Here is a 26,328-nt window from a genome sequence, read left to right on the forward strand (position 1 = left end):
ACCCGAAGATGAAAGTTGTACCCTCGTTAAGCACGGTGCTGGTGAAGTTGAATGTTGCCATCGAGTTCTTTTGGGGATCATCAATGATCACGCCAACCAGGCGCACCAGCTGTCGGTGTTTAACCTTTAAGCCCACCGAGGGATACCCCCAAGGTGGTAGATTGTAGGTAGGGTGCCATCAAGATCAGGAACTCGCTGGTGCAAAGAACACGGAAATTTAGACAGGTTCGGGCCACAATATGCGTAATGCCCTACGACCTGTGTGGTGGTTTGTATTGGCTTAGATGATGATTGATGTATCTTGGTTTGAAGGGGGTTCCTGCCCGTCCTTATAGTCTGGGGGGATAGTGTTATATGGAAATCCTAGCATGATACTAGCTTAGGAGTCCTACCCGAGTACCACTCCAGTAGTTTCCATCTATTCCAACTAGTTCTACTCCTGTAAGAGTAGTTACAACTGATGTAAGATGTGGGCCATGTCCCATCCCTTATCCTAGAATATGTACACCATGTGCGTACTCCCATGGCTCTGCTTCACACAGTGATGACATGGGTAGTCAAGAAATAAAGAGGTGGCATGCACTACATATGGAGATTTACAGTCCCGATCAAGTAATATATTTATAATTATATAAAATTTTAGCTTTGTGAAAAGGTCCCAAAGAAATTAGAATCTAGAATCTGAGTCGGGACACCGGACACATGCCCCCACCTAATCCTCTTTGGGTCCACCCTTGCATATAGCCGTACCATGTTCATTATCTATATATGAAGAACAGCGATAGATAGTTAGTCGGTATAAGACATTTTAGCAATGGTGAGTCAGTGAGTATAAAGCTATACTATCCATCTGCAATCGGTGCAAGTCCTGTCAATGTTGGTGTTTTACCGCCACGCCCACTGAGGGATACCCCCGAGGTGGTGAGTTTGTAGGTAGGGTGTCGCCGAGATCAGGAACTCGAAAGTGCAAGGAACACAAGATTTAGACAGGTTCGGGCCACTGAGAGCGTAATACCCTACGTCCTGTCTGGTTTGTATTGCCTTAGGTGGTGATCGGGTGATCTCCTAGATGATCTGTTGCATGAGGCACGAGTTGTCCCTCATGCTCCCTGCTTGAGGAGGGTCTCTGTCCGCCCTTATATAGTCTAGGGGGATAGGGTTACATAGAAGTCCTAGTCACATACAAGCCCTAGAGTCCTACCCGAGTGATTTGTGGGTAGTTTCCTACTGTCTCTGATTAGATTTACTATTGTATGAGTAGTTCTACTATGCTATGAGTAGTTACAACCAGTGAAGGGTGTGGGCTATGTCCCACCCCTTATCCTGTAAGATGTAGAATATGTGCTCAGTCCCGTAGGCCTGGGTCTGACAAACCCCTGAGCTCTTCGTAGTCGAGTACTGTAGGCGTCCGAGTATTTCTGAAGGCGTCCTCGAGTTCTCCCAAACTCCATCTTGAAGGTGTCTTCCGAATACTTCTTTGGCTGCGTCGAGGCTGTGAGATGCTCATGCCCCGAGTAGTTGTCAAGTCTTCTTTTATATGGGGTGCGATTGAACTCGCACTCCATATGGAGTAGCCCCCGAGCCTTAGGTTGACTCGTAGAATCAGGCTGAGGGTCAATTTAGTCTTGAGTCTTCTGTCCTTGTCTTCCAAAAGATTTGAAAAACAAGTCGCTAGTGACACATGTCCCGTAGCCCCCGAGCCTTGAATCCAAATCTCCAAGGTTTGGAATAAAGGCTCAAAAGAGTCGTGGCATGCAATATATGACAGTAACGATTTGACGTTAAGATGGGCAAATTGGTTCAAAAATCCAAAAGCTGCTTTTTTCGAGATAAATTCCCTGAAAAAATGGTTAAGCAAATAACTTCTTCAAAAAGCGCCCTAAATTACCGCTCAAATCAAATCTTGTTCCCTGAGTCAATGGCTAGATAAGACCTCTGGGTTAAAAATATTGAAAACCCCTTATTTCAGAATAGAATCCCAGAAATAATGGTTAAACAATTATCTTACCGAGATAAATATTCAAAAAGCCTCTTAAATCGGGATCGTCCATGTAGTTTCACAACGTCCAGCCTTAAAGCGTGAGAGCTATTGCTGAAAGTACGCTGAGTGCCCTGTCGCATCCAGCCCCCGAGCCTGGGAGCTAGATGAGTCGCATAGTATATGCCTAGTAGTTGGTGGTGCCAGCCCCCAAGCTTAAGCATTGAATAAGTTGCCGCTGGATCTTGAATTGTCGATGAAGCCAATAGTCGGAGTCAATTCCAACTAGTTTTGTAGGCGAGACAAGTAGTCGATGTAGCCGCCAGCGTGTAGCTAAGCGTAGTCATCTCCGACTAGTCTTGTAGGCGAAAGGAGTAGTCGAAGTAGTCACCAGCGTGTCGCCGTGCCTTCCTCACGAAGTCAAGTAGTCACCGATGGTTGTTGATGAACACAACTATTCGAAGTCGAATCCGACGAGTAGTTGTTGTAGTCTGCGATGTGTAATTGAGCGTTCTCGTGAAGTCGAAGGAGTCTTTGGCGATTGTTAATGAAGCCAACTAGTCGAAGTTAAGTCTGACTCGCCCAGTAGCACGGTCCAGATCAAGTCCCCTGTGAGCTAAACATAAAAGTATGTTGTAACTGATATACATGAGACCGTGTTGGAAACAATGCCCTTGCAGTAAACTCCATGTATAACTAGCCGGGAACTAGTAAACGGACTAGTACTGGAAGTATGGGAGCGAGGCCCCTTCAGTAACATGTAGTACTAGTTGAAAACTAGTAATCTAAGCGTTACTGGAAGTATGGGAGCAAAGCCCTATCAGTAACATAAAATACTAGTCGAAAACTAGTAATCTGTTACTGAAAGTATGGGAGCGAAGCCCATTCAGCAAACTCGCGCATAATCCCAGTCGTAAACTAGTAGAACGAAGTTATACTGGAAGTATGGGAGCGAGACCCCTTCAGTGACGTAGGATACTAGTCAGAAACTAGTAATCTGCTACTGGAACTATGGGAGCAAGGCCCCTTCCGTAAACTTGCACGAATACCAGTCGTGAACTAGGAAACGGAGTTAGCGCTGAACTTACATACCCGGGTCCGGCTCAACATTCTTTTAAAACAATCGAATAACGGAGTTATACTAGAAGTATGGAAGTACAGGAGCGAGTCCCCTTCAGTAACATAGAGTACTAGTCGGAAACTAGTAATCTGTTACTGGAAGTATGGAAGCGAGGCCCTTTTAACAAACTTGCGCGTAATACCGGCTGTAAACCGGTAAAACGGAGTTATACTAGAAGTATGGGAGCGTGGCCCCTTTAGTAACATAGCATACTAGTCAAAAACTAGTAATTTGTGACTAAATGTATGGGAGCGAGGCCCCTTCAGCAAACTTGCGTGTAATAACAGTTGTAAACCAGTAGAATAGAGTGGTACTGGAAGTATGGGAGCGAGTCCCCTTCAGTAACATAAGATACTAGTCGGAAACTAGTAATCTGCTAATGAAACTTTAGGAGTGAGGCTCATTCAGCAAACTTGCACGTAATATCGGTCATAAATAAGTAGAATGGAGTTATACTGAAAGTATGGGAGCGAGTCCCCTTCAGTAACATAGCATACTTTTCGGAAACTAGTAACCTATTACTGGAAGTATGGGAGCGAGGCTCCTTCAGCAAACTTGCGCGTAATACCGGTTGTAATCCAGTAGGATGGAGTTGTACTGGAAGTATGGGAGCGAAGCCGTTTCAGTAACATAGCATACTAGTCGAAAACTGGTAAAGTATGGGAGCGAGGCTCCTTCAGCAAACTTGCACGTAATACTAGTCGGAAACCAGTAAATAAAATTGTACTAGAAGTATGTGAAGGTGACTCGAATTCAATTAGCGAGGGAGAAATAAATCTTGCTGGTAGTGTAAGTCGATTCCTTGGGCAGACCATGAGAATTCACATGGTAACTTACGGAAACATCACGGTTGGCCCAAAGGGATTGATGACGAGGTCCTTCACGTGGGGTGATCAGTTTCTTGGGCAAGCCAAGACAATTCGTATGGTGCCATGCAAAGATGTCTCGGTTGGTCCAAAGGAGGTGACGACAAGGTCCTGCACTTGATCTTGATCAGTTCCTTAGGCGGACCAAGACAAGCCATATGTTGCCATGCGAAGATGTCTCGGTGGGTCCAAAGGGAGTGACAACACGTTGTTACGAAAGTAGTCGTTGTGCAAAGATGACTCGGCTAGTCTGACGGAACTCCTTGGGCGGGGCAAAAAAAGTTATATGTTGCCATGCGAAGATGCCTCGGCTAGCGAAATTGTCCACTACTTTTGAGAAGAAATTGTTAAGAAAAAATAATCGCTCTTGTGGTGGGAATTCAAATCCATAAATCAGAACTCAACATAAATTTGAATTAAACCCTAAAGATTCCTGAAGTAACTCCCCCCCTCCAAATTAACTGGCCAACGAAATATTGAACAGTGCTTAGAATAATAGAACAGATACTACTTCGGGCCGAATTCAGACGTCTTTCTCGAATGCGCGCAGTATATATCCTGTAAGATACATCAGACTCTGCCGACAAATTAAAGCAGCCAAAGTTCAACGCATGCAGCCTACCTAAATGTTGGGAAGGACGACGGATCAGAGCAGCTCTCGCCACGTACCAAAGGCTAACATAGTGTTGACCCGTTCGGTGGACGCAATATGATCAATCAACCATGGAGGGTCCATGGATGTCAGCAGTAGACGAGAGTTGGTCAGTAGACATGTGAGCACAGTACGCCCACAAAAGCTTCAAGCAAGCCGGCCGATCGTCTCCTTCCCCGAAGGCTACGGATCGATCGGGTCTTCTAGTTTTTTTATTGCCTTTTTCGCTTTTCTTGAGTCGCAAACCCCACATTTGGTCCCTAGTTAGTGTTTTTCCCGGATTACAAGCATGCATATTACACTTCCACGCGCGCATACATAGTTTGCTCCACTTAAAAATAATGTCGTCGAAATTAAGCACCAGGATACTGTGGCGGTGGAGATATGATGGCATGACTCTTCCGCCTACTAGATTTAAAACTCTTAATTAATTAGCGGAAATCAACGCTACATTTTAGTCTTTTTTTCTAACTACCACTACTCAAAACAGTTTAGCAACCTGCAGCTGTTTTACGTAGCTAGAAATGGAGCATTTGCGGGGGTGGTCCAATAGCCGCCTTTCAAATAATTTCCATGTGCGGGCTACGTTCCAGTCCATCCTGGAAATGCTATTTTAAGAGACGGTTGATATTATATAGTCTGATTCTAAAAATAAGCTGTCCCTAAAAATACCATGTGCAGCCTTTTTTTCGTGAAGAAGCTACGCGTACACGAAGCTACGGAAGCCAGATGGAGAAGGTCCCTACCCTTCATCATCTCTAGTGCCAGCCCATACATGATCCAGCATGCACAGCATCTTTATTTACTACTCCCTCCATTCAAAATTGTAAATTATTTTGATAAATTTAGATGTATAGTTTTTAGAGAATACGTCTAAAGTCTAGATATATAGAAAAACTATATATCTAGATTTACTAAAATAATCTATAATTTGAAACGGATGAAGTATTTACTGTTGCCATGAGAACCGGAGCAGCGAAACTTGTGGACACTTGTGGACCGTACGGAGTGGGCTTACTCTCCGTAGCCGATGGAGTATTCGCTACGTTCTACGTATAAACCGATTGGCTCATGCGTTTTATTAAACAAAAATAATCGCCTGGCCACTTCTCTCCGGAAATTGCCACTTCTCTCCGGAAATTAAGGAGCTACACGTGTTCAGTGACTTGCAAGATGGGTGCAACTAGCTAGCTAGGTCGTCGTGGAGCTAACTTGACATGCAATTGCTTAAATGAGTTAACAAATTAAACTGTTCAACTGAGCGATAATATTGGTAGTGGGTTACATGTATATGCGATTTTTGATCCGAAAACTGAAAAAACTGACCCAACCAGAAAATTATATATAAAAAACAGGATTTAACCCGATCTGACCCGAATCCGACCTGACCCTACCACGCCAAAAAATCCAACCTTGTGGTTAGGTCGGGCCAGGTTTGGGCCAAAGAAAAAAAACTGGTACCTTTTCCTTCCGTCCGAACCATGATCAGGTCTAGTTACAGATAGAAGGTTCCATTTGGATGAGCTAAAATAGAAGAACTAAAAGTTTAGGCATATGTGTGTTAATTGCCTAAACATGGGCTAATCAAGAGTTGATGGCTTCTAACTAACAATTAGCCATTATCTATGCAGTTAGCCTAGCAATTAGCTCATGTTTAGTTCATTCTTTTGACATTCAAATAAGAGAACAAAAGTTTATCCTGGGATCCAAACGGAAACTAAGAAACAAGAGAAGGAAAAGATGTTAAGTAGTGAATGGGCAATCTAAAAATAAAGGGTGATATGTATTATATATGGAGATTTACTATATATCTAGATGAAGGTTACTATATAATCATGTAGCAATTGTAGCTTGTGAAATTGGTCCCAAAGAAATTAGAATCTAGAATCGGAGTGAGGGCATGTGCTTCCATGCACCTAGCTCTCTTTGGGTGCACCTTTGCATATAACTATACCATATTCACTATGTATACAAGGAGAAAAACAAAAAGAAAGAGTCATTGTGACCACAGTTGACATAATATTGTTATTGTATACGGTATGGCTGGACAACAATTGTTCACATAATACTCTTATTGTATAAGATACGGTTGCAGAGGAAACAATAGGGTGTTCAACAGGAGGACGGTGTTGGATCGTGACCGGAATGGTAGATTTGTCGCACTTTATTTCCCCAAATTGCTAGTTTTCTTTTGTCACTTGTAGCAGCTAGGTCATTTTCTATATTTCCTTTCATTCTTGATTTTTTTCCCTCGTGTCTTGGTTTTTTTAATAATAAAAAAGCTTTTTATTATATTTTAGATGTGAACTTTGAAATAGAGGACCATTAGAATAAAACACCTTACCTGTATCGTTGTCAACTACAGAGAGAAGAAAAACTTCGTTGTGTGGCACAATGACAAATAAAATCCCAAGATCAAGTAGCTAGATTTGATCAGTGACATGTCACCAGATCATACGATTATTCAAACGAACGCGGCATCATGCAATTGATTGCGCAAATGCACGGCCAAGTCAACTAATCATATATCGCTTGGAGTGCACGTAGCAGGAGGCGTCACTAAGTTTTCATCCCATCTCGAGTCACTTATTTGACTGCTTTGTCAGCTGCAAGGAACAAATCTCTTTACAAGATCAATTTAATTTCACGCAACAACAATAATAGTCAAATATATACGCATAAGCTGTTGGAGAAGGAAACATGAATAGTAAAGCTTAGTGTAGTAGTCAAATCACGCATGCGTGCTTATATTAGTTTCCGAGGGGAAGAGTGGATCACATGAACCTAATTGAAAATGGTTAGACTACTAGAGAATAGCCCTATCGGTTCAGTCCAGAAATACCGACTACAATACCATGTCCCTATAGAGGGTATTATTAGTACCGGATCATAGCGTGATCCGATACTAGTGCACACTCATAAGTACCAGGTCTTACCACGACCTTTGGCAGAATTAGTACCAAGTACTAATACTGGCAAGGCACATGAGTACCAGGTCGTACCATGACCCTCAGCGGAATTAGTACTGGGTATTAATACCGGCAAGGCATGTTAGTACTCGGTCAAGGCATGACACAGTATAAATGATCAAATATTAGCACCGGATCGTGGCTTGATCTAATACTAATGGCGACGCCTATATATACTAGACCCACACCCTTTTCCCAAGCGCCATGAACTCAGCCACTGTTCATGGCAACTCGGTGAGAGGAGGGGAGGGGAATTTTTTTTAAATGTTTTCACTCAAACAAAGGGAAAAAAAGGTTATCAGTTTTTTACATGGCTTATTTGTTTGTATACATAGATGAAGCTAGCAATAAATTTAATTTTGTAATTTTATAATTAATATACATATGATAGTTGAGCTTGAACTATTTCTTTTTAGTTGTAGTTAGCAAATAATTTAGTTTTAAAATATTATAATAATTCTTATACATACAATAATTAAGATTTAATTATTTATTTTAGTTATAGTTAGCAACTAATTTAGTTTTGAAATGTTAATTAATATACATGTGATAGTTAAGCTTGAATTATTTCTTTTAGATATAGTTAGCAACTAATTTAGTTTATAATTGTTATGATAATTGTTATACATGTGATAATTAAGAAATAATTAATTTTTTAATTGCAGCTAGCAACTAATTTAACTTTGAGATGTTATTTATTAATATACATGTGATAGTTAAGCTTGAATTATTTTTTTAGATGTAGTTAGCAACTAATTTAGTTTATAATTGTTATACATGTGATAATTAAGCTATAATTAATTTATTGTATGTATAAGTAGTTAGCAAGTTATTTAGTTTTTAAATATTATAATTATTATTATTATACATGTGATACTTAACCTTTAATGTTTTTTGTTTGTATAGGTGCATTGTAGCAGATAAATTAGACTTGTAACATGCTTAAGGAGAGATGGCCTTACGAGCATTCATTCGTCAATTTTGGGGAGGTGTTATACCATCTGATTGAAGTGGTTGGTCTGACCGTTGGTATGACATCGGCACGTTCACTTAACTCTATGTCATTGTCATATACACATGACTTTATTACTACTTAGAGTCATATAAGTCTGAATACATATATGATGGATCGTAGTGATATGAACATGAGCGAACGTGTTGGTGTCATGCTGATGTCCAAATCTTCCACATAGCTTGGGTGTTGAAGTTCAATTGCCCCGTTTCCATTACCATCAATCACTTTGACTAGATAGATGATGCGGATGAAGGATTAAGTTCTCAACATTGATAGGATCATGGTAGTGTTGAGCAACTCATAGGATTCCATAATAAGAGATCATGAATCCTAAAGGGGAATTCTTCTATAATGAAAAGATCAATAGACCATCCACATCAACGTCATGAAATGTTTAGTTATGTACTTGTAATCGGGACAACGCAATGATATTTAGATACTTGTATATTTGTAAATATTAATATATTTAAATAACTAGTACTATATTTCTATATACTTAATTACATGATTGATCGTCACATTTATTTATTTTCATATATTATTTCAACTAGATCGTGACTAATTGAAATATAGTAGAATACTAGCTTGGGTTTGTGTAGCAATTCTGCATGAATATACAACAATAAACAATTAAAATAGGCAATAAACATTATTAGCGGTCCCTTTAGTACCTGTTGGAGTTTCCAACAGGTACTTAAACGGCCCTTTAAATACCGGTCCATGAAGCCTGTACTAAAGATTGAGATTTAGTTTCGGTTGCTTAGTACCGGTTGCATGGACCGGCACTAATGGTCATTCTCAACTGGTGCTAATAGCGCGTTTTCCAGTATTGCTACTTTTACACACAAAGATAGACATGAAGCTCAACCAAACATTTTATTTGCCCAAATAAGTAACCTTCTTCAAATAGTATATATTTCTCATGTCAAAAGACCATGCCACACTCTATATTTCTCATGGTTATTATAAATTTCATTCAATGCTCTCGATTTGTTTAGGTCTTTTTTTGAAAAACCATGCTTCTTGGTTGTCATGACGATTATTAACTTTTCTTTTTTATTTGGTAACTGTAAAAGTAGTTATCTTCGTATCTCATAAAACTTCTGTTGGAGCTGAGAAAGATATATATTCAAACAAAAAATCGCACTGTTGCTCTAGAAATATAGGCGTGTTCCGAAAAGTTCCCAACTGCAAACAAATCACATGTTTCTGTCCTGATCAGTATTCAGAAACACGAAGAAAAGGCGAATCTCTCAACTGCACTGAAGGGAACCTAGATATATCATCCACTAGCTAGGTTTGCTCTTGGACCCCTACTACCATTGTCACACTTGTACAGAAATGCTCATTAGTCCCGGTTGGAAAACTCCCAGTAGTCTCATTTTCCCAACCGGGACCGCCAATCCAGGACTAAAGAGTACTTTTAGTCCCGGGTTAGGGTACCGACCGGGACCGATAACATTTTTGCAAATAAAAGAAAGTGTGGGATCCTAACCGCTCGCCGGTTGGTCGGCCAATGGTCGCTGCTGGAAGGTGCCCTCTTCTTCTATCTCGTCCTCATCTTACACAGCGAGCCTTTCTCAAATTCCCCAATCAATAACAACACCAGCAAATTCCCCATTCAATTACAACAATTAAGTTAGCATCAATCCATAAATTAATTGTATTCAATCTTCCCCAAATTCCTCCAAAGAACATCAACTCAGAACAATTCCATCAACAAAAAAATCAACAAAGAAAACTATCGATCTCCACATCCAATCATAAAAAAAAGTTAAGCACCGACCCATGCGCTCACGGTCGAGCCGCCGCATGCCGGTCCCACCCTAGGCCGCCCGCTCGCTGGCCGAGCCGCTATGCGTGGGCCCCACCCAAGGCCACCCACGCCGGCCCCGCGTGCCGCCGCCTGTGCCGAATCCTGGCTGAGCTGCCATGCGCCGGCCCCGGCCGAGACCACCCGCGCCGGCCCCGTGCGCCACCGCCCGCGTCGTGGCCCTAACCGCCACCGCTCGCTAAGGGCGCCGCTCGCCGTGGCCTGAGACGCCGCCGCGGCCCGAGCCGCCGCTGCTCCGCCCGGCCACGCCACCCCTAGCCGGCGCATGGCCCGGCCACGAACCTCCCTTCGGCTCCGCCGCTCCTGGCCGGCACCATAGTCGATCTCATCCCTAAGCTAGAGGAAGAAAAGAGAGGGAGAGGAGAGGAAAGAGGATAAGGCAGCCAAGATAGAGTGGATGGCCTGACTCTGGCAGAGATACATATTGGAGAGGAGAGAGGGATAAGTAGAAGGAGTCGCGCGTAAAAAAATATCGCAGTTTTGTCTCGGTGGTTGTCTCCACCCCGGACTAAATGGAGTGCACTAAATTCAGAATGAAACTACGAACCGGAACTAAAATCTTCTCTCTAACCCTAGCTGTTGGATTTGGAACTAATGTGATATTAGTACCGGGTCCAACCCTGGCAAGAACTAAAGAGATGGATGAAAGGGATGTTCCGTACCACGTACCAGTGTCACCACCTCAGTCGTCAGCCAGCACAATAATCATGCATCCAAGCTCACTCGCCGGTTGGTGTCGATGTCTCGCACGTAGACGAATCAAAAAGAGCTAACAGCAGAGCAGGACGCGATCCATGGCAGCGCATGCACATGCATGGATATCTGATGGTCAAGCTATGGCGGTAGTAGTACTCTAGAGAGCTAAGCTACAACTACAAGGAATCTAGGCACATGCATGTGTGGCCACGGATCGGAACGGAAACGCCATGCTTGCTTGCATGCAACAAGAATTAAAGGCTCAAGCAAAGAATCGAAGCATCCTCCTACTGGTTGCTAGCTAGCTAGCTAGCTGCTTTGCGACCTGCTTCTGCATGCATGTGATTATTCCTTGGAATTGCCTTGGCCCTGGTGGCTCCATCGATCTGTACATCAGATCAGTACATGTCCTGCCGATCTGTCACCACATGCTCTTGTGCTTATTTACATATATGAATGACTCTGGGCATTATATATGTCATTTATATATGCATCTTCGAGATTAATACCTAGTTTTGCTCGACGATACAAATTCAGGAGTATTTTAATTTGATTGTTAGTTAATTGGGGAGGAAATATAAAATGCTTATTATTAATTAGCACACGGCACACGCTATATCGAGCGAGTTCCATTCCAACACTGACATGCATGCATGCATGTGTCCATGCATGCGCGCTTTGATGTGGACAGGAGTCCGCGTGACTGAATGCTTCATAGTATGCACAAATTAGGAATTAAGATAAATGTTTCAAGGACCATGTCAGTGGCAGGAGCATCTCACGTAGTGTGACCGTACCAAAAGTAAGCTTCAACTCTCTAGATTGATGTTTGAAGAACATTTCATGATAGGTTCATGTGATTAATCGCGCGCGCAGGTTTTGTTGGGAACATTAGTTGACATATATATTGGAACCCTTATCCATTTGTAACAACATCATAAAAGAGCTTCTTAAAGTATTTTTTTTAACACAAGGGTAGTATATTATTTCGTCTACCACTATCGCATAAAATTCAAACTTAAAACACAACCAGTACGACAAGGAAATAATGGAAGAGTTTTGCTAGTACGGTATAATATGCTGAACTGACAATTTTATTAGGCTTTGGTAAATGGAAATAATTTTGTACAGGACAAGCATATAAATATTCAAAGGTATATAGTAACATGGATTGCTTTCTACTTAAATTTAGAGAAGAAGACTCTAATAATTAATTACCTTAATTGCTTGATGGTTATTGCTGGACGACGTACGACGCTATTTTAGTGGACATGGGTTCTGCGTATATTTTTTTTAAGCAACACGTGAAATACATATATACTACAGTATGCTATATATATATATATAAGTGCCCTTGTAGCTTTACTTAGCATTAGCATGGATCTTCAGGCAGAGTTATATTGTAAGCGCCACGGGAACGGGGTCCCCAGCCTTGGACAAATCAAGGATAAATGGGGTAAAAGACCCTCCTAGCCTATTAGCAGTAATGGGTTAAACTGAGGCGCCTCCTTGAGGATCCGAGACCGTGGGAGGTCAAGCACCTCCCCGGGATGCGACGGTTTCTCGTGGAGAAGGGATCGCCTAACGATACATTTGATGCGCCCGTCCAGCAACAACTGGGTGAGGCCCGTGGGCAGCGCGCCTTCATTGTAAAAAAATATGATTACGGGGGAGGCGTGCTCTCAGACGGCACAGCGACCGGGACAGAAGGAGCCTCCCCTCCCAGGTCACGTCGCCTCATCTGGCGATGAGCGGTTGGGTGGCCCCCGCCACTCACACCTCCCGTCATATCGGATAGATATGGAGAGGAGCGCCTGCAGCCCCGGGCAACGCACAGGGAAGACCCCGGGTGATGCACAGAGCCCAGGAGAGACCTCGGAGCATCCCGGGGTCCCTCGAGGAAGACCCCGGGTGACGACAATCCTGGCCCACGGCGCAGGACCCTGTTTGGCGGGCGGGTGCCACTTGCATGCCGGCGCCCCTCATCAGGTGTCGCATACACACTTAAGGCGGTAAGCCTCTACCCGGGGCCCACGAGGAACGCTATAAATAGAATAGACGGGCAATATGTAAGGGGATAGAAGGCAATCGAGCCAAACTCAGATTCAGCTGAATACCACCACCAGCTCCACACAGGATGTAGGGTGTTACGCTCACGGTGGCTCGAATCTGTCTAAACCACCTTGTCTCCCGATCACCATATGGTCGAAATCCTACTGCGTGTTACACCCATGGCCGAATCTCTAAATGGGGGTTCCCACAAATCCCTGCTTGTGGTACTCACCCACCGTCAGCTGGTGCGCCAGGTAGGGGGTGTTGGCACGTAGGATCTCTATCCCTGACGAAGAACCTTCAAGAGAAACCATGGCGAACCGCTCTGACCATTCCGATGGTGAGAGCAACGGTGCTAGTGCGGAGATGGTGGAACCACGTCCCCTCGCACCAGGAGGGCGCCGGCCGGTGTCAATCATCATGGCGCCGCCCCGACTTGATGCTCTCTAGTCCGCCTCCAGAGGCACCGCCTCCGCTAATGTTAGGTTCGCCCAATTTCGGGTTGAGGCCCAGAAGCGGGCGATCCTGCAAGCGTCTCGGGCACAAGGGCACCTCAACCTCGGCGGTGTTCCCCCTAAGGAAGCACTAGTGGCAGCCTGTGCACTCCTGCGCCACCCCCCCCCCCCCCGGTGAGAGCAGAGCCTAGAACGCCTGAGGGGAAGTGGCTCAATGAGCTAGCCAATCTCGTCAGGAAGGCGTGCCCGAGGCCGGGGGCTTAGGGCTCCCGCACTATCATCGGAGGTCCCTCCCGTGGGGACTCCCGGTCACCGTCGCAACAGCCCACTCCAAGCCGATCATGCACCGGCAGGTCATGGGACTTGCGCTCCTGCCTTGACGAGAAGAGAGCCGGTGAAGACGCCCGGACTACCCTCAAGCGAACACGTGAGTAGCGCCGAGAGGCCGAGGAGGATCACGCCTTCTCCGGCTCCCCCATGTAGGGAAACCAGGGCGGTGCGGCTCCGCTGGCGATGACGATATTGGACCCTACGGGGCCGAGTGCTGGGCCATCACTGCGGACTTGCGGCGGGTCGAGTGGCCCACCAAGTTCCGGCCAGATATCCCGGAGAAGTATGATGGTACTATCAACCCTAAGGAGTTCCTCCAAATCTACACCACGGGCATCCAGGCTACAGGTGGGGTGCCTCAGGTCATGGCCAACTACTTCCACATGGCCCTCAGGGGTACCACGAGGTCCTGGCTAATGAACCTCCTGCCGGGATCTATCAGCTTGTGGGGCGAACTGTGCCGACAGTTCATCACCAACTTTTCCAGGTCGTTCAACTAACCTAGGACCCAGAGAGATCTCCTCGCGGTCAGACAACGCAAAGGCCAAATGCTGTGATAGTACATCTAGCGTTTCAGCTAGGTGCGTAACACCATTCCCCGCATCTCGCCATCCACCGTCATCATGGCATTTAGCGAGGGGGTCACCAACAAGCGTTTGGTGGGGAGCTCGAGACGCACAATGTCGAGACCGTTGCCGAGCTATTCGCTCTGGCAGACAAGTGCGCCTAGGAGGCGAAAGCTCAAAGCTGTACCGAACGGTGCAACATGCTTGAGGAGCCCGCCTCCTCGGAGCACAGCAGGCCCGGCAACAAGAAGAACAAGCGGAAGGCTGTCACCGCCCAGGCGACACAAGGCCACAACAAGCCACCTATGGGGAAAAACCCCAGGGGGCTCCCAAAAGCTGGCCTCAGCGAAGCAGAGAGCCGGCAAGTGGTGCGAGATCCACGGAACTGACCGGCGCGACCTCACCGAATGCCGGCTGATCAAGGGCCTCGTGGAGAACCACCAAAAGGAGCGGGGAGATCAGCGCCATGGTGACGGCAACGGAGACACCTCGGGTAGCGCGGGCCTGGGTTTCCAGGAGCCACAGTATGCCATGGCCATTGTCTTCGGCGGAGCAAGCTCTCCTTCATCCCAGATGAGAGCTAAGCTCCTCTGGAGGGAGGTCTACGCTGCCTCCCCTATGCCAGCGAGCTCCCAGCTCCTAAAATGGTCAGGTACACCGATTACCTTTGACCAGAACGACCACCGGTACAACACGACGGGGGTCGGCATCCTCCCCGTGGTTGTGAACCCCACGATCTGCAACCTCGGGGTGGGAAGAGTCCTCGTTGATGGGGGAGAGGGTCTGAACCTCCTCTCCCCGGAGGTGTTCCACAAGATGCAGATCAGAGAATGCAAGCTGCTCCCATCGATGCATTTCTATGGTGTCACAGATGGGAAGACAATTCCCCTAGAGTAGATCGAGTTGCCCGTCATGTTCGGAGAATGGGACAACTTCTGCACCGAGAACGTTGTCTTCAACGTGGCGCACTTCGACCTCCCCTACAACGCCATCCTCTGGCGCCCGGCGCTCGCCAAGTTCATGGCAGCCGTGCACTATGAATACAGCACCCTGAAGATCCTGGGGCCTTCCAGGGTCATCTCCATCAAGGCAAACATCAAAGGGTCAGTGCATTGCACTGAGAGGCTCTACGAGGCCATGGCGGCCATCTCCCCGTGCGATGGCGAACACCCCGAGCCGTCGGTGCACCCCCCGGCTAGGCAGCGGATCACCCCCGATGATGCGGCCCTCACCAAGGCAATCTGCCTCGAGGATGATCCCAAGAAGTCTGCGACAATTGGAGAACAGCTGGGCGAAAAATAGGAAAGCACGCTCGCCTCCTTCTTCCAGGCTAACACCAACGCATTTGTGTGGAAACCGTCAGATATGCCTGGAGTCCCCAGGGAGGTGATCGAGCACTGCCAGGCCATGCACCCTGAAGCACGGCCCATCCAGCAGAAAGTCTGGCCTTAGGCACCGGAGAGGCAAGACTTCATCCGCGAGCCCGTGTGGAAGATGTTGGAAGCGGGCTTCATCCGGGAGGTTTTTCATCCCGAGTGGCTGGCTAACCCAATCATTGTCCCGAAGGCCAATGGCAAGCTCCGCGTGTGCATGGACTACACGACCTCAACAAAGCCTACCCCAAAAATCCTTTTCCACTACCCCGCATCGACCAAGTTGTCGATTCCACGGCGTGGTGCGACCTCCTTTGTTTTCTGGACACGTACTCTGGGTACCACCAGATAAGCATGGCAAAGGGGGATGAGGAGAAAACTTCATTCACCACCCCGGTGGGAACCTAGTGCTACATTCGCATGCCCTTCAAGCTCAAGAACATTGGGCCGACATTCCAACAGACAATGCATACTACCATGAAGGACCTGCAGAGCCACAACATCGAAGCTTACGTTGACAAAATTGTGGTGAAGACCCGAAAGCAGGAGACCCTCCTGCGGGACTTGTCGGAAGCCTTCGATAGCCTGCAAACCACCAGGCTCAAGATCAACCCCGAGAAGTGTGTGTTCAGGGTACCAGTAGGGAAGCTCCTGGGCTTCCTCATGTCGAGTCGCGACATCAAAGTGAACCCTGAGAAGGTGGAAGCAATTGACCGCATGTAGCCCCCGACCCATCTGAAAGAGGCTCAACGCCTCATGGGGTGCATGGCGGCTCTCGGATGGTTCATCTCTAAGCTTGGAGAGAGAGTCCTTCCACTCTTCAAGCTCCTCAAGAAGGCCGGCCGGTTCGAGTGGACCGCAAAAGTGGAGCAGGCATTCCGGGGTCTAAAGGAATATCTTTCCTCCCCCCCCCCTCCGGTGCTGGTGGCACCCCGCGTCAAGGAAGAGCTACTCCTCTACATCTTGGCCACCTCACAAGTCATAAGTATGGTGCTGGTTGTCGAGAGGGATGAGGGAGACCCCAGTGACGGAAGCCTGGACCCCGGGAGGGGGGAGCCACAAGGGGGCGAGGAAAGGTCGCCAACCCCGGACCCCAGGATCATCGAGCGACCAGAAGAAACCGCGTACCCGGCAGTCGATGACGATAAGCCATGGACCTTGGAGTACTGGTGTATGAACTTTGATGGGTCACTCACTCTCCAGGCAGCCAGAGTCGGGATGGTCCTGACCTCCCAGATAGACAAATCCTCAAGTACGCCGTTCAGCTCAATTTCCGAGCCACGAACAACATGGCGGAATACGAGGGCCTCCTGGCAGGGCTACGAGCCATAGTCAGTTTGGGAGTTCACCGCCTCCTGGTAAAGGAGGACTCCCAGCTCATGGTCAACCAGGTTTCCAAAGAATGCCAGTGCGCCGACTCGCAAATGGCCGCCCATGTGGCCGAGGTGCGGCGCATGGAGCGGCATTTCAACGGACTAGAGCTACGACATGTTGCCCGCAAGGAGAACACTGAGGCTGATGAGCTATCCCAGCTCGCATCCTCACGAGCTCCATTGCCCCCTGGGGTGTTCAAAGAAAAGCTCTGCCAACCTACCGTAACGGCCGCCGACCGTGCCGAAGGGGGAACCCCGCCTTTAGGCGGGAGAAACTAGGCCATGCCACCCACCGGGGCACCGTGCTCTCAGCCAGTCCTCAGGAACCCTCATGGGTGGATGACATCTGCGGCTTCCCGAAAGAAAATATCCTTCCCGAGGATGATGCGGCCGTGGAACGGATCGCACGACAGTCCAAGAGCTATGCCATGGTAGATGGGGATCTATATCGGCGTGGCATGGACGGGGTCCTTCTCGGTGCATCTCACAGGAGGAAGGCGGCGAGCTACTGGCCGACATCCATGAAGGCGAGTACGGGAGTCACTCATCCTCCCGCACGATGGTCTGGAAGGCCTACCGGTAGGGCTTTTACTAGTCGACAGCCCTTGAGGACGTAGCCGAACTGGCTCGACGTTGCAGGGCGTGTCAATTCCATGCAAAGCAGATTCACCAACCAGCACAGGTGCTCAACACCATCCCCTGTCATGGCCATTCGTGGTCTGGGGGCTCAACATCTTGGGACCTTTTCCCAAGGCAGTCGGGGGATAGGAATGGTTGTATGTGGCGATCGACAAGTTCACAAAGTGGCCGAAGGTAACCCCAGTCATCATGGCCAACAAGGGTTCTGTGCTCAAGTTCATCAAGGACTTGGTGGCCCGGTTCTGGGTTCCAAATCGGATCATCACCGATAACGGGACCCAGTTCACGAGCAACCTCTTTGGGGATTACTACGAGGACATGGGCATCAAGCTATGCTTCGCTTCCGTGGCACATCCACGCAGCAAAGGGCAAGCCGAGAGAGCCAACATAGAAATCCTCAAAAGGGTTGAAGACTAGGACCTATAGCAAGCACAAGAAGCATGGCACAGGCTAGATAGACGAGCTACCGGTGGTGGTTTGGGCGAACCGAACCACCCCGAGCCGCGCAACAGGCGAGACACCATTCTTTCTCGTCTATAGAGCCGAAGCCGTGCTCTCGGCCGAAGTGACATTAGGAAGCCCGCGGGTGTGGACCTACAACGAAGAAGATCAAGATCGTCTGCGGTAGCATGACATCCTCTACCTTGAGGAAGTACGGTGCAGAGCGACGATTAGGGCAGCTCGCTACCAGCAAGCCCTCCGATGCTCCACTAGTGCCACGTATGTCCGCGAACCCTTTAAGTCGGAGAACTGGTCCTCCACCGGTTCCAATCATGCAAAGGGAAAAACAAACTCTCACCCATGTGGGAGGGACCCTTCCATGTCACGGATGAACGACAGTCCGGAGCGTTTCGGCTCTCTAACAAGGACGGAGTGCCTGTGCCCAACGTCTGGAACATCGAGCATCTCCGTAAGTTTCACCCATAGATAGAGGGGGGTCCCAGTGTCCCGGCATGAAGACCAAGTACCCCGCAGACAGCATCCCCGGGATACTTGGCCGGGGGCTCCCACCTATGTACACCTACCCCGTACTTTCCATTCCAACATTAAGTATATTACAATCTTTTTATGCAATTTCTAAAGTTTTCTTCGAGCGAAAGTTACTTGCTGAGGGCATCTGGCTCACGTCATGAAAGAGCAGTCTTGCCTAAAAGCGACACGCTGGTTGGGGACTAACAGGCTCTTCTTGGCCAACTTTGACTCTCGGCCTGGTCTCCGAACCCCAGGATCAATTGTCTCCAGGAACCCTACACTCACCACCACGCGCTTCTACAGCAAGCCGCCTCAACTAATGAACAACAGGCCACCCCAGAAAAATGACTTGAGCTTAGTTAAGAAACAAACTTCCACTTACACAAAGGCCAGTCGCGGCCGAGATCCCTTGGATCCCAAAAAAGGGAAATTTTACATATTTCCAGGCAAAGATACACAAATCACAAGGAAGGCACCCCGTGCACGGGCGATGAATGGTCATGGAAGGGATACATGAAGCTGCCGCAAGGAATCCCCCAATACGCCAGGGGAGGAGACTGTGGCAGAACCAACCTGAATTACACCGGCTCAAGTACGCAAGTCCTCTCTCAAGGGCTCCAACGTACTTCAAACAGTGTAATCTCTTGGCCTGTCGGGTAACGTCCCAATGAACCACCGAATGCAGGATCAAACAAGGTACCTCGCACGAAGACGAGTCTAGAGATACAATCACCCTCATATTTTACATCACAAGCATTTATAATACATGAGTTGTCAAAAGTAATATCAGCTTCAACTGATAGGATTTATTACAAACCGGTTCCAGTTTTCAAGTTTACAGCAGTGGAATTTAAACCACAACCACTGTATACATTGCCAGTACGGATATCATGCTAAGCCCTGGCATGATATCACTCGGTAGGATCAGTGTTGGCCGGGGACGGGTCCCACTCCACGGACCAACCATCGGGCAGAGTGTAAGGCCATGGCATAGGCAGAGTAGAGTCCTTAGGCGGATTACCTGGAACAAAAATTACAATGCAAGGCTGAGTAACCTAATACTTAGCAAGGCTTACCCGTTTCATGGTATACATAGCCATGTAACTAGACTTAGAAGGCTTTAAATAGTTCTGGGTTTAGTTTTCAGCTGAAAAGCAACAAAGAGTAGATCCTTACTTTCAAGCAACTATAACTATTCAAGCATGGTAGAATCTTTTAAACAAACATCCTCTTTGATAACCATAAGGTTGCTCTTGTTACTCTATTTGGCAAAGGGATCAAGCAGTCTCAATCTCCGCGAGAAACGGATGATTCCTGAATCAAATTTCAGCCTTGCAAGGGTAAACCTAACTCACACGCTTGGAACATCCAAGGATCGTTCCAAAGCAACCGTTTGCCTTTCATTCCGACTCGTGGATCAGATCCACCACAAGCGACTGCAGGACCATACGCACATCTAATGTGCAGGACGTATGTCTGTAGCGCGACTACATGACCATACTCCTGGTTGCCCTGCAACACGTATTCCCACACGACGAATCGAGTAACCGGAAAAACCAAATACGAGTGGTGGGAGGTATATCCACTCCTCGAGCCGATTGGTTACTAGGCTTACCCGCTTACCATATTTCGCGGCATGTGGCTAGTACTTTCAAACGCTTAACCACCGCTACCACACATTGCAACCTTAACCAAATTCACCAGCACAGACGGGGTATCATCTTAACCTTGATACTTCACATAAATCTCGTCCGTCATCCTTATAGTGATTGCAGGAATATAAACATTACACTTCCTATAAGCTCGCGAGTGACAAGCAATCACTCGACTTCTACCGGTCCTATTAGCGTAGCAGCTATTCAAACCCAAGTTCTAATTATTCAATACATTGGTTCCTAGGAAAATGCAACTAGGGTTTCCCATACAACTCCTAAGAACTTAATGCATAGGTAGATATAAATAAATATAGATTGCAGTGTAAATAAAGTAGTGGGTTATGTCCGGGACTTGCCTTCTTGAGTGGGGTCGGGGGCAGGAGTGTCAAAGTTTTCCGAACTATGGTTCGGAGCTTCAGTTAGATTTCCGACGATGTTTTCGGGGTCTTTAGAAATTTCCACTTCTGATTCCGGGATTAGCTCGTACTCTTCGTCGGCGAGAGTAGTTGAGTCTATATGATATGCAAAGATGTAGTTTAAGAGATGCATATACTTTCATTTTACTTCACAATAAAGTTGCAATCCAATGAAAACACAATTCACTTATCACACGTACCATTTACTCTTTTACTGAGCAGTCATTTATCGGGTATAAACTAACCTAATTAGCTTCATTAGACAACACGCTTTATTTTTACAAAATAAACTACCATAGCACTGGGGTTGAAATTTTTACTAATCACAGATTAACCTATGTCTAAGCCATTGTAAATTTATCAAGATTTTGTTTTTACAGAAATTAGGCCACAAGGATAAATAACAATAGTACTAACACATTAATTATTATTTATAACTGTATATACACACAAGATTTTGCTCTAGATTTTTGTGCAGAGGTTATACTATTCAAGAGCAACACTTCAAAATATTTTCATAATTTTTAAGTATTTATAGCTGCAGATATTAAATACACAATATCGAATAAGCATTATCTATGATTACACTCACACCTTATAAAAATATTATTCAAACAGTAGGTTATTTATTTTTCCTAAGTACTACATGTCAAAATAAAACTAGCTCAATTGGATTTACATTTTTACCATTTTTCTACTATTTACTAAGCATTTTCATATTCTACAACCACTTAAACTTAATATTTAAATTAGAGTGAAAACTACTTAGAAATTGAAAGTCAACCTATAAGGAAAGTTGTAGATCATAGAACAAGAAATCCAACAAATTTTAGTTTGTATTTTTATGATTTTTCCTTGAATTGCTATGGAATTTCAAATTCTGCAGCAAAAATAACAAAGGGGTCCTTAATGACACTATTCCCTTGAGTCACTGGCTTTACAGACAGCCCCCTAGGCTTTTGATTCTTTCAACCCGAGACCCTTGGCCGTGGTCAGAGAGGGGGCACGAGTTTGACTGGCCAAATCCGGCGATGGCAATCGCCGGCGGCGAGGGTGGAGGGGCGGGGAAGCATCACCGAGTCCTTGCGCACCTGTAGACGCTCAGGATCGGGGTGGGACGGCCTGTAGCGGCGGCGCGACGAGAGCAGGCGGCCGGCAGCGGAGGAGAACGGCAGCAGTGGCGCTCCAACGGTCGTGAGTAGCGAGGAAGGGGTCGGGGAGCTTCAGGGCGGTGTGGGGAAGCTAGTGGTAGAGTCAATTGGAGTCGAGGAGGGTCGGGAACGGGTGCTCCACGGCGAGCAGGGTGCGGCAGCGGGCGGCGGGCGGCGGTAGTGGTGCTCCGGCCGAAATGCAACGGCGTTTAGGGGCTGGTGAGCACAAGCAGGGGTGAAGGAAGCTTGATAGGGGGTTGGTGGGGGCAATGAGCGGTCGACGGCGGCTGCCCACAGCGGCCAGTGGCTCACCGGAAGGGGAAAGCGGGGCGGCAGTGGTGATTGGGCTCGGGTGTGCACGGCAAGGGGGAAAAGAGGTGCAAATGGGTCCAGTGTTGTCTCCTGGTTCTGCTGGGCAGAACAGGGAGGGAGAAGAAGTAGGCGCGGGCGCAGAATGCGGCGGCGACAATGTGGCGGCCGGCGGACGGCTAGGGAGGTCGTGGCGCGCGCGAAATAGGACAGCAGGGGAGGGCTAGGGCGGCGGCCGACGTCCAAGTGACGCGTGGGGAGGGTGGCAGCAGGAGGTGGAGCGGCAGCGGCCTGCACAGCGGCGGCGGGGAGGTGCTCTGCACCGGCGGCAGTGAGGAGCAGGGGAGCAGAGGGGTGCCAGAGGAAGAAGAAAGGAGGGAAGGGTCCGAGGGACACATGTGCAAAACCAAAAAAATCTAGGGACCTCTCGGTAAAGTAAAATTTCCCATTGATCTAAAACCCTAATGAGGAAATGCCCAAAATAGAAGTTGGAGAGTTTTTCAAACCCTACAACATTGCTTTAGGGTTCAAGTTCAGAAACCCAAAGTACACCGTTTTAAATTTGAAGTTTTGAACAATAGTGGTATTTACGTAAATTTTGTCCTTACTGAGGTAGATTTCATGTAGTTTTGGATATGATTGCAAGTTTTCATGTAATGTCATGATGACTTGCATTCTTCCATTTTGATCCTAAGTAAACTTTGAAAGTTACTTTTATACTTCAATAATTTTGCCTAAAAGGACCCATACTTTTGCATTAATCACATCTAGGTCCGTGTTTTCACATAAAGACCCACCTTTCTTAGAATTTAACATATCTATCACAATTTCTTTCCTATGGTGATACAAATTTGACACCTAGTGTCACATTCTTCCTATGTTTTGATTCTACCTCCCACTCTTACCCAATTAACACTAAAGGGCCTATATTTTACAGAATTACAATACTACCCCTTTTCCTTTGTACTTAAATTTGACACACATACACAATAGCAAGCATACACACTTCACACAAAAATCTAGTGTTTATAATTCTAATTACCTGAATGTCACAGAGACGACAAGGTCGAAGAAGACGAGGAGTCCACCTGCACCGGGGAGGGCGAGCGCCTGTGGTTCGACTTCCCCAGCGGATCCGACGCGCCCTCCGGGGCACCGGGAGTCCGGCCCTCACTAGCGGCAAGAGATGTGGCACAAGCGGCGGGATTAGAGCTGCCCTCACGGATGACAAAGCCACCCAACGGTGCCGCCTGCGTCCCTCCACCATGGCCGGAAGCCCTCCTGCCATCTTGCTGCGGACAGACGGAAACCAGCCCCAGCGCGTCGGTTGCCGGCAGGCTGTCCAAGACGGCGTGGCGCCTCAGGTTCTCCCACAGGGCTTGGATCTCCTCGGGGAGCAGGGCCACCGCCATGTCCTTCACCTCCATGGCTTGGTCCATCCAGGACACCACAACTTCCTCGGAGTGGTTGAACTTGGTACCGCACGCGAGGCGGCACTCATCGTTGTCGCCGGTGTAGAACCATGCCGGGCGGAGGTGAGCCTGGAGAGGAGGAAGGTGGCGATGGAAGAAATCCATCCCCACTATCGCTGCTGACAACCCGCACTGGCGCAGCTAGGCGAGTCGGGCTAAGACTGGGTCCCATCCGACCCCCATAACCGGTACATCCATCCAGGCGGGGGTGCTCAATAGCGGGCCAGAGGGAAGGTAGAGGCGGAGCGAATCGTTGGTGACCTCCATGTACAACAACTGCCGCTCCCAGCTCTCCCACTTGATCCACACCGAGAGCACGATGAACTCCTGGCACCGCCTTTGATGGATCCGGAAGTAGCATCCGCCCACCTTGCAGGCTTGGGGGTAGCACCCGGGCCTAGCGACGCCGAGGGCGACTAGTAGAGGCTGAAGAAGTGGCGGAAGAGCTCCACTGATGGCTGCACATCGATGAACATCTCACACGCGTGCACGAAGAGCGACAGGGTGACGACAGCGTTGGGGATGAGGTGCACCATGTGGATGGCATACGCCTCCAACACCTCCATGAAGAAAGGCAAGAATGGCGACAGCAGCCCCGCCATCAAGAACGGGAGGAAGATGACGACCTCCCCGAAGCTCTGTGGGCTGGGATAGGCTGTCCCAGCACGAAGAGAGGTGCCAGGGGACACGAGCCCTCTCTCCCGGTCCACCGCAGCCACGGTGACCAACGACAGCCTGAAGTTAAGGATGCGGCGGCCACCATGTTGCTCATTGTGATGTGCCATGGCGAAAGCTTGGGTGGCGCCGGCGAGAGGAAGTTGCAGAGATTTGTTGGCGAGAAGGCAAGTGGACGAGGTGGCCAACGATGACGTCCCCTCTAACGATATATACCTAATTGTTAGATCCGGGACTACGGGACTGTGTGCATAACGTAGTTCATATAGAAATAGGGGATAGGACATGTCCTATACCTTATCTATGTTGTACTCTACTCGCATGCGAAATAGAGCTAGTCGATACAGAAGGAAGCTACTCGAGTTGTACTCGAATAGGATTTCTACGCTAGTGTCGGACTAGGATTCATGTAACCCTATCCTCCCGGATATATAAGGGCGGGAAGGGACCCCCTCAAAACACATCAACACCCAAGGCAATACAAACCACCAAACAGGATGTAGGGCACATCATGGCCCGAACCTGTCTAAACCTTGTGTTGCTTGCACCTTCAAGTTCCTGATCTTGGCGACACCCTACCTAAAACTCACCACCTTGGGTATACCCCTCGGTGGGTAGGCCGTAAAACACCGACAGCTGGCGCGCCAGGTAGGGGGCCGCATCGAAGATCCACTGGCGAACTCGATGGCATCATTCAAGTTCACCAGTGTCATGCCCCCCAAGGGCATGATGCTGGTTTTCGGCTCATAGGTCTGCATCGCAGACAGCGCGGGCGATTTCCATCGATTCACCATCGACGTCATGAAGCCGAAAACTCTCGCAGCGAGTTTCCACAGCGAGCTCGACGAGTTCGTCGACAATCTCGATGACTTGTTGACCCACGGCTCCACCAGGAAGATCGAGGAGGAGTCCGTTTTCGACGCAACTCCACCCCGTGCTGCAACGACCATGCTCGGATCGGACTCGCTCCAATCTGAGGACTTGCGCAGCCGATCACGACTCGGTCTACGCAATTCGGCCACTGAACTTCAGGAGGCCAACAATTATGAGTCCCTCTCCGCATTGGAAAAGGACTTGGACCTTTTACACCAAATCGGAAAACCCGAAGCCACTACACGTTGGGGGGCTGCGGGTTGCCTTGGTGACGATGGTCTGATGATCACCTCCACTCCAGACGGCCGTTTCGTTCATTGGAGAGGCATGAAACTCTGCGATCTACTCGAAGATGCAGACCGACTCGTGGCACACCTCAAGACATTGCCTTTTCAGGAGGGCAAGCCTATTAGGGATAGATCCCCTGGGTACCGCAAGGAAGCTACCCGTGAGAAAAAAGAAGTCTGATTCCTACTATGATTCCACTGTAATCCTATTAGAACTCATACCTTGTAATACTACTAGGACTCCTACCTTGTAATCCTACTAGGAACCCTATCCCCTGTGATATATAAAGGAGGGCAGGGATACCTAGATAGGCAGAGAACCAACAGAGAGCAGCCAACAGGCAACTCAACACCCAAGCGCAGGGTGCAATATACAACACCCCAAAACAGGACGTAGGGTATTACGCTACTCTAGCGGCCCGAACCTGTCTAAATTTGTGTCATGTGTCCTTGCGTTCACCTTCAAGTTCCAGATCTGGCGATCCCTCACCAAATAATCACCTACCTTAGGGTATCCCTAGGTAGGCCGACGGTAAAAATACCGACAAAGCCATTAGCCACCACAGCAGAAGAATCGACCGAGCTAGTCGAAGCGAGCTC

The 26,328-nt window shown here is 47.8% G+C and overlaps 1 protein-coding gene across 1 annotated transcript; it reads left to right on the plus strand.

Moving 5' to 3' along the window:
• Window positions 1–15,445: 15,445 nt before the first annotated feature.
• LOC112880947 lies at window positions 15,446–15,835 on the plus strand. Its single transcript, XM_025945676.1, has one exon. The coding sequence runs from the start codon at window positions 15,446–15,448 to the stop codon at window positions 15,833–15,835; it is 390 nt and encodes a 129-aa protein (XP_025801461.1).
• Window positions 15,836–26,328: the final 10,493 nt, after the last annotated feature.

Source organism: Panicum hallii, chromosome 2 (assembly GCF_002211085.1).
Source record: "Panicum hallii strain FIL2 chromosome 2, PHallii_v3.1, whole genome shotgun sequence".
NCBI classification, from domain to species: domain Eukaryota; kingdom Viridiplantae; phylum Streptophyta; class Magnoliopsida; order Poales; family Poaceae; genus Panicum; species Panicum hallii.

Coding starts and splice junctions, on each gene's coding strand:
- LOC112880947 (XM_025945676.1), top strand. CDS start 15,446: ATGTTCGGAGAATGGGACAACTTCTGCACCGAGAACGTTGTCTTCAAC.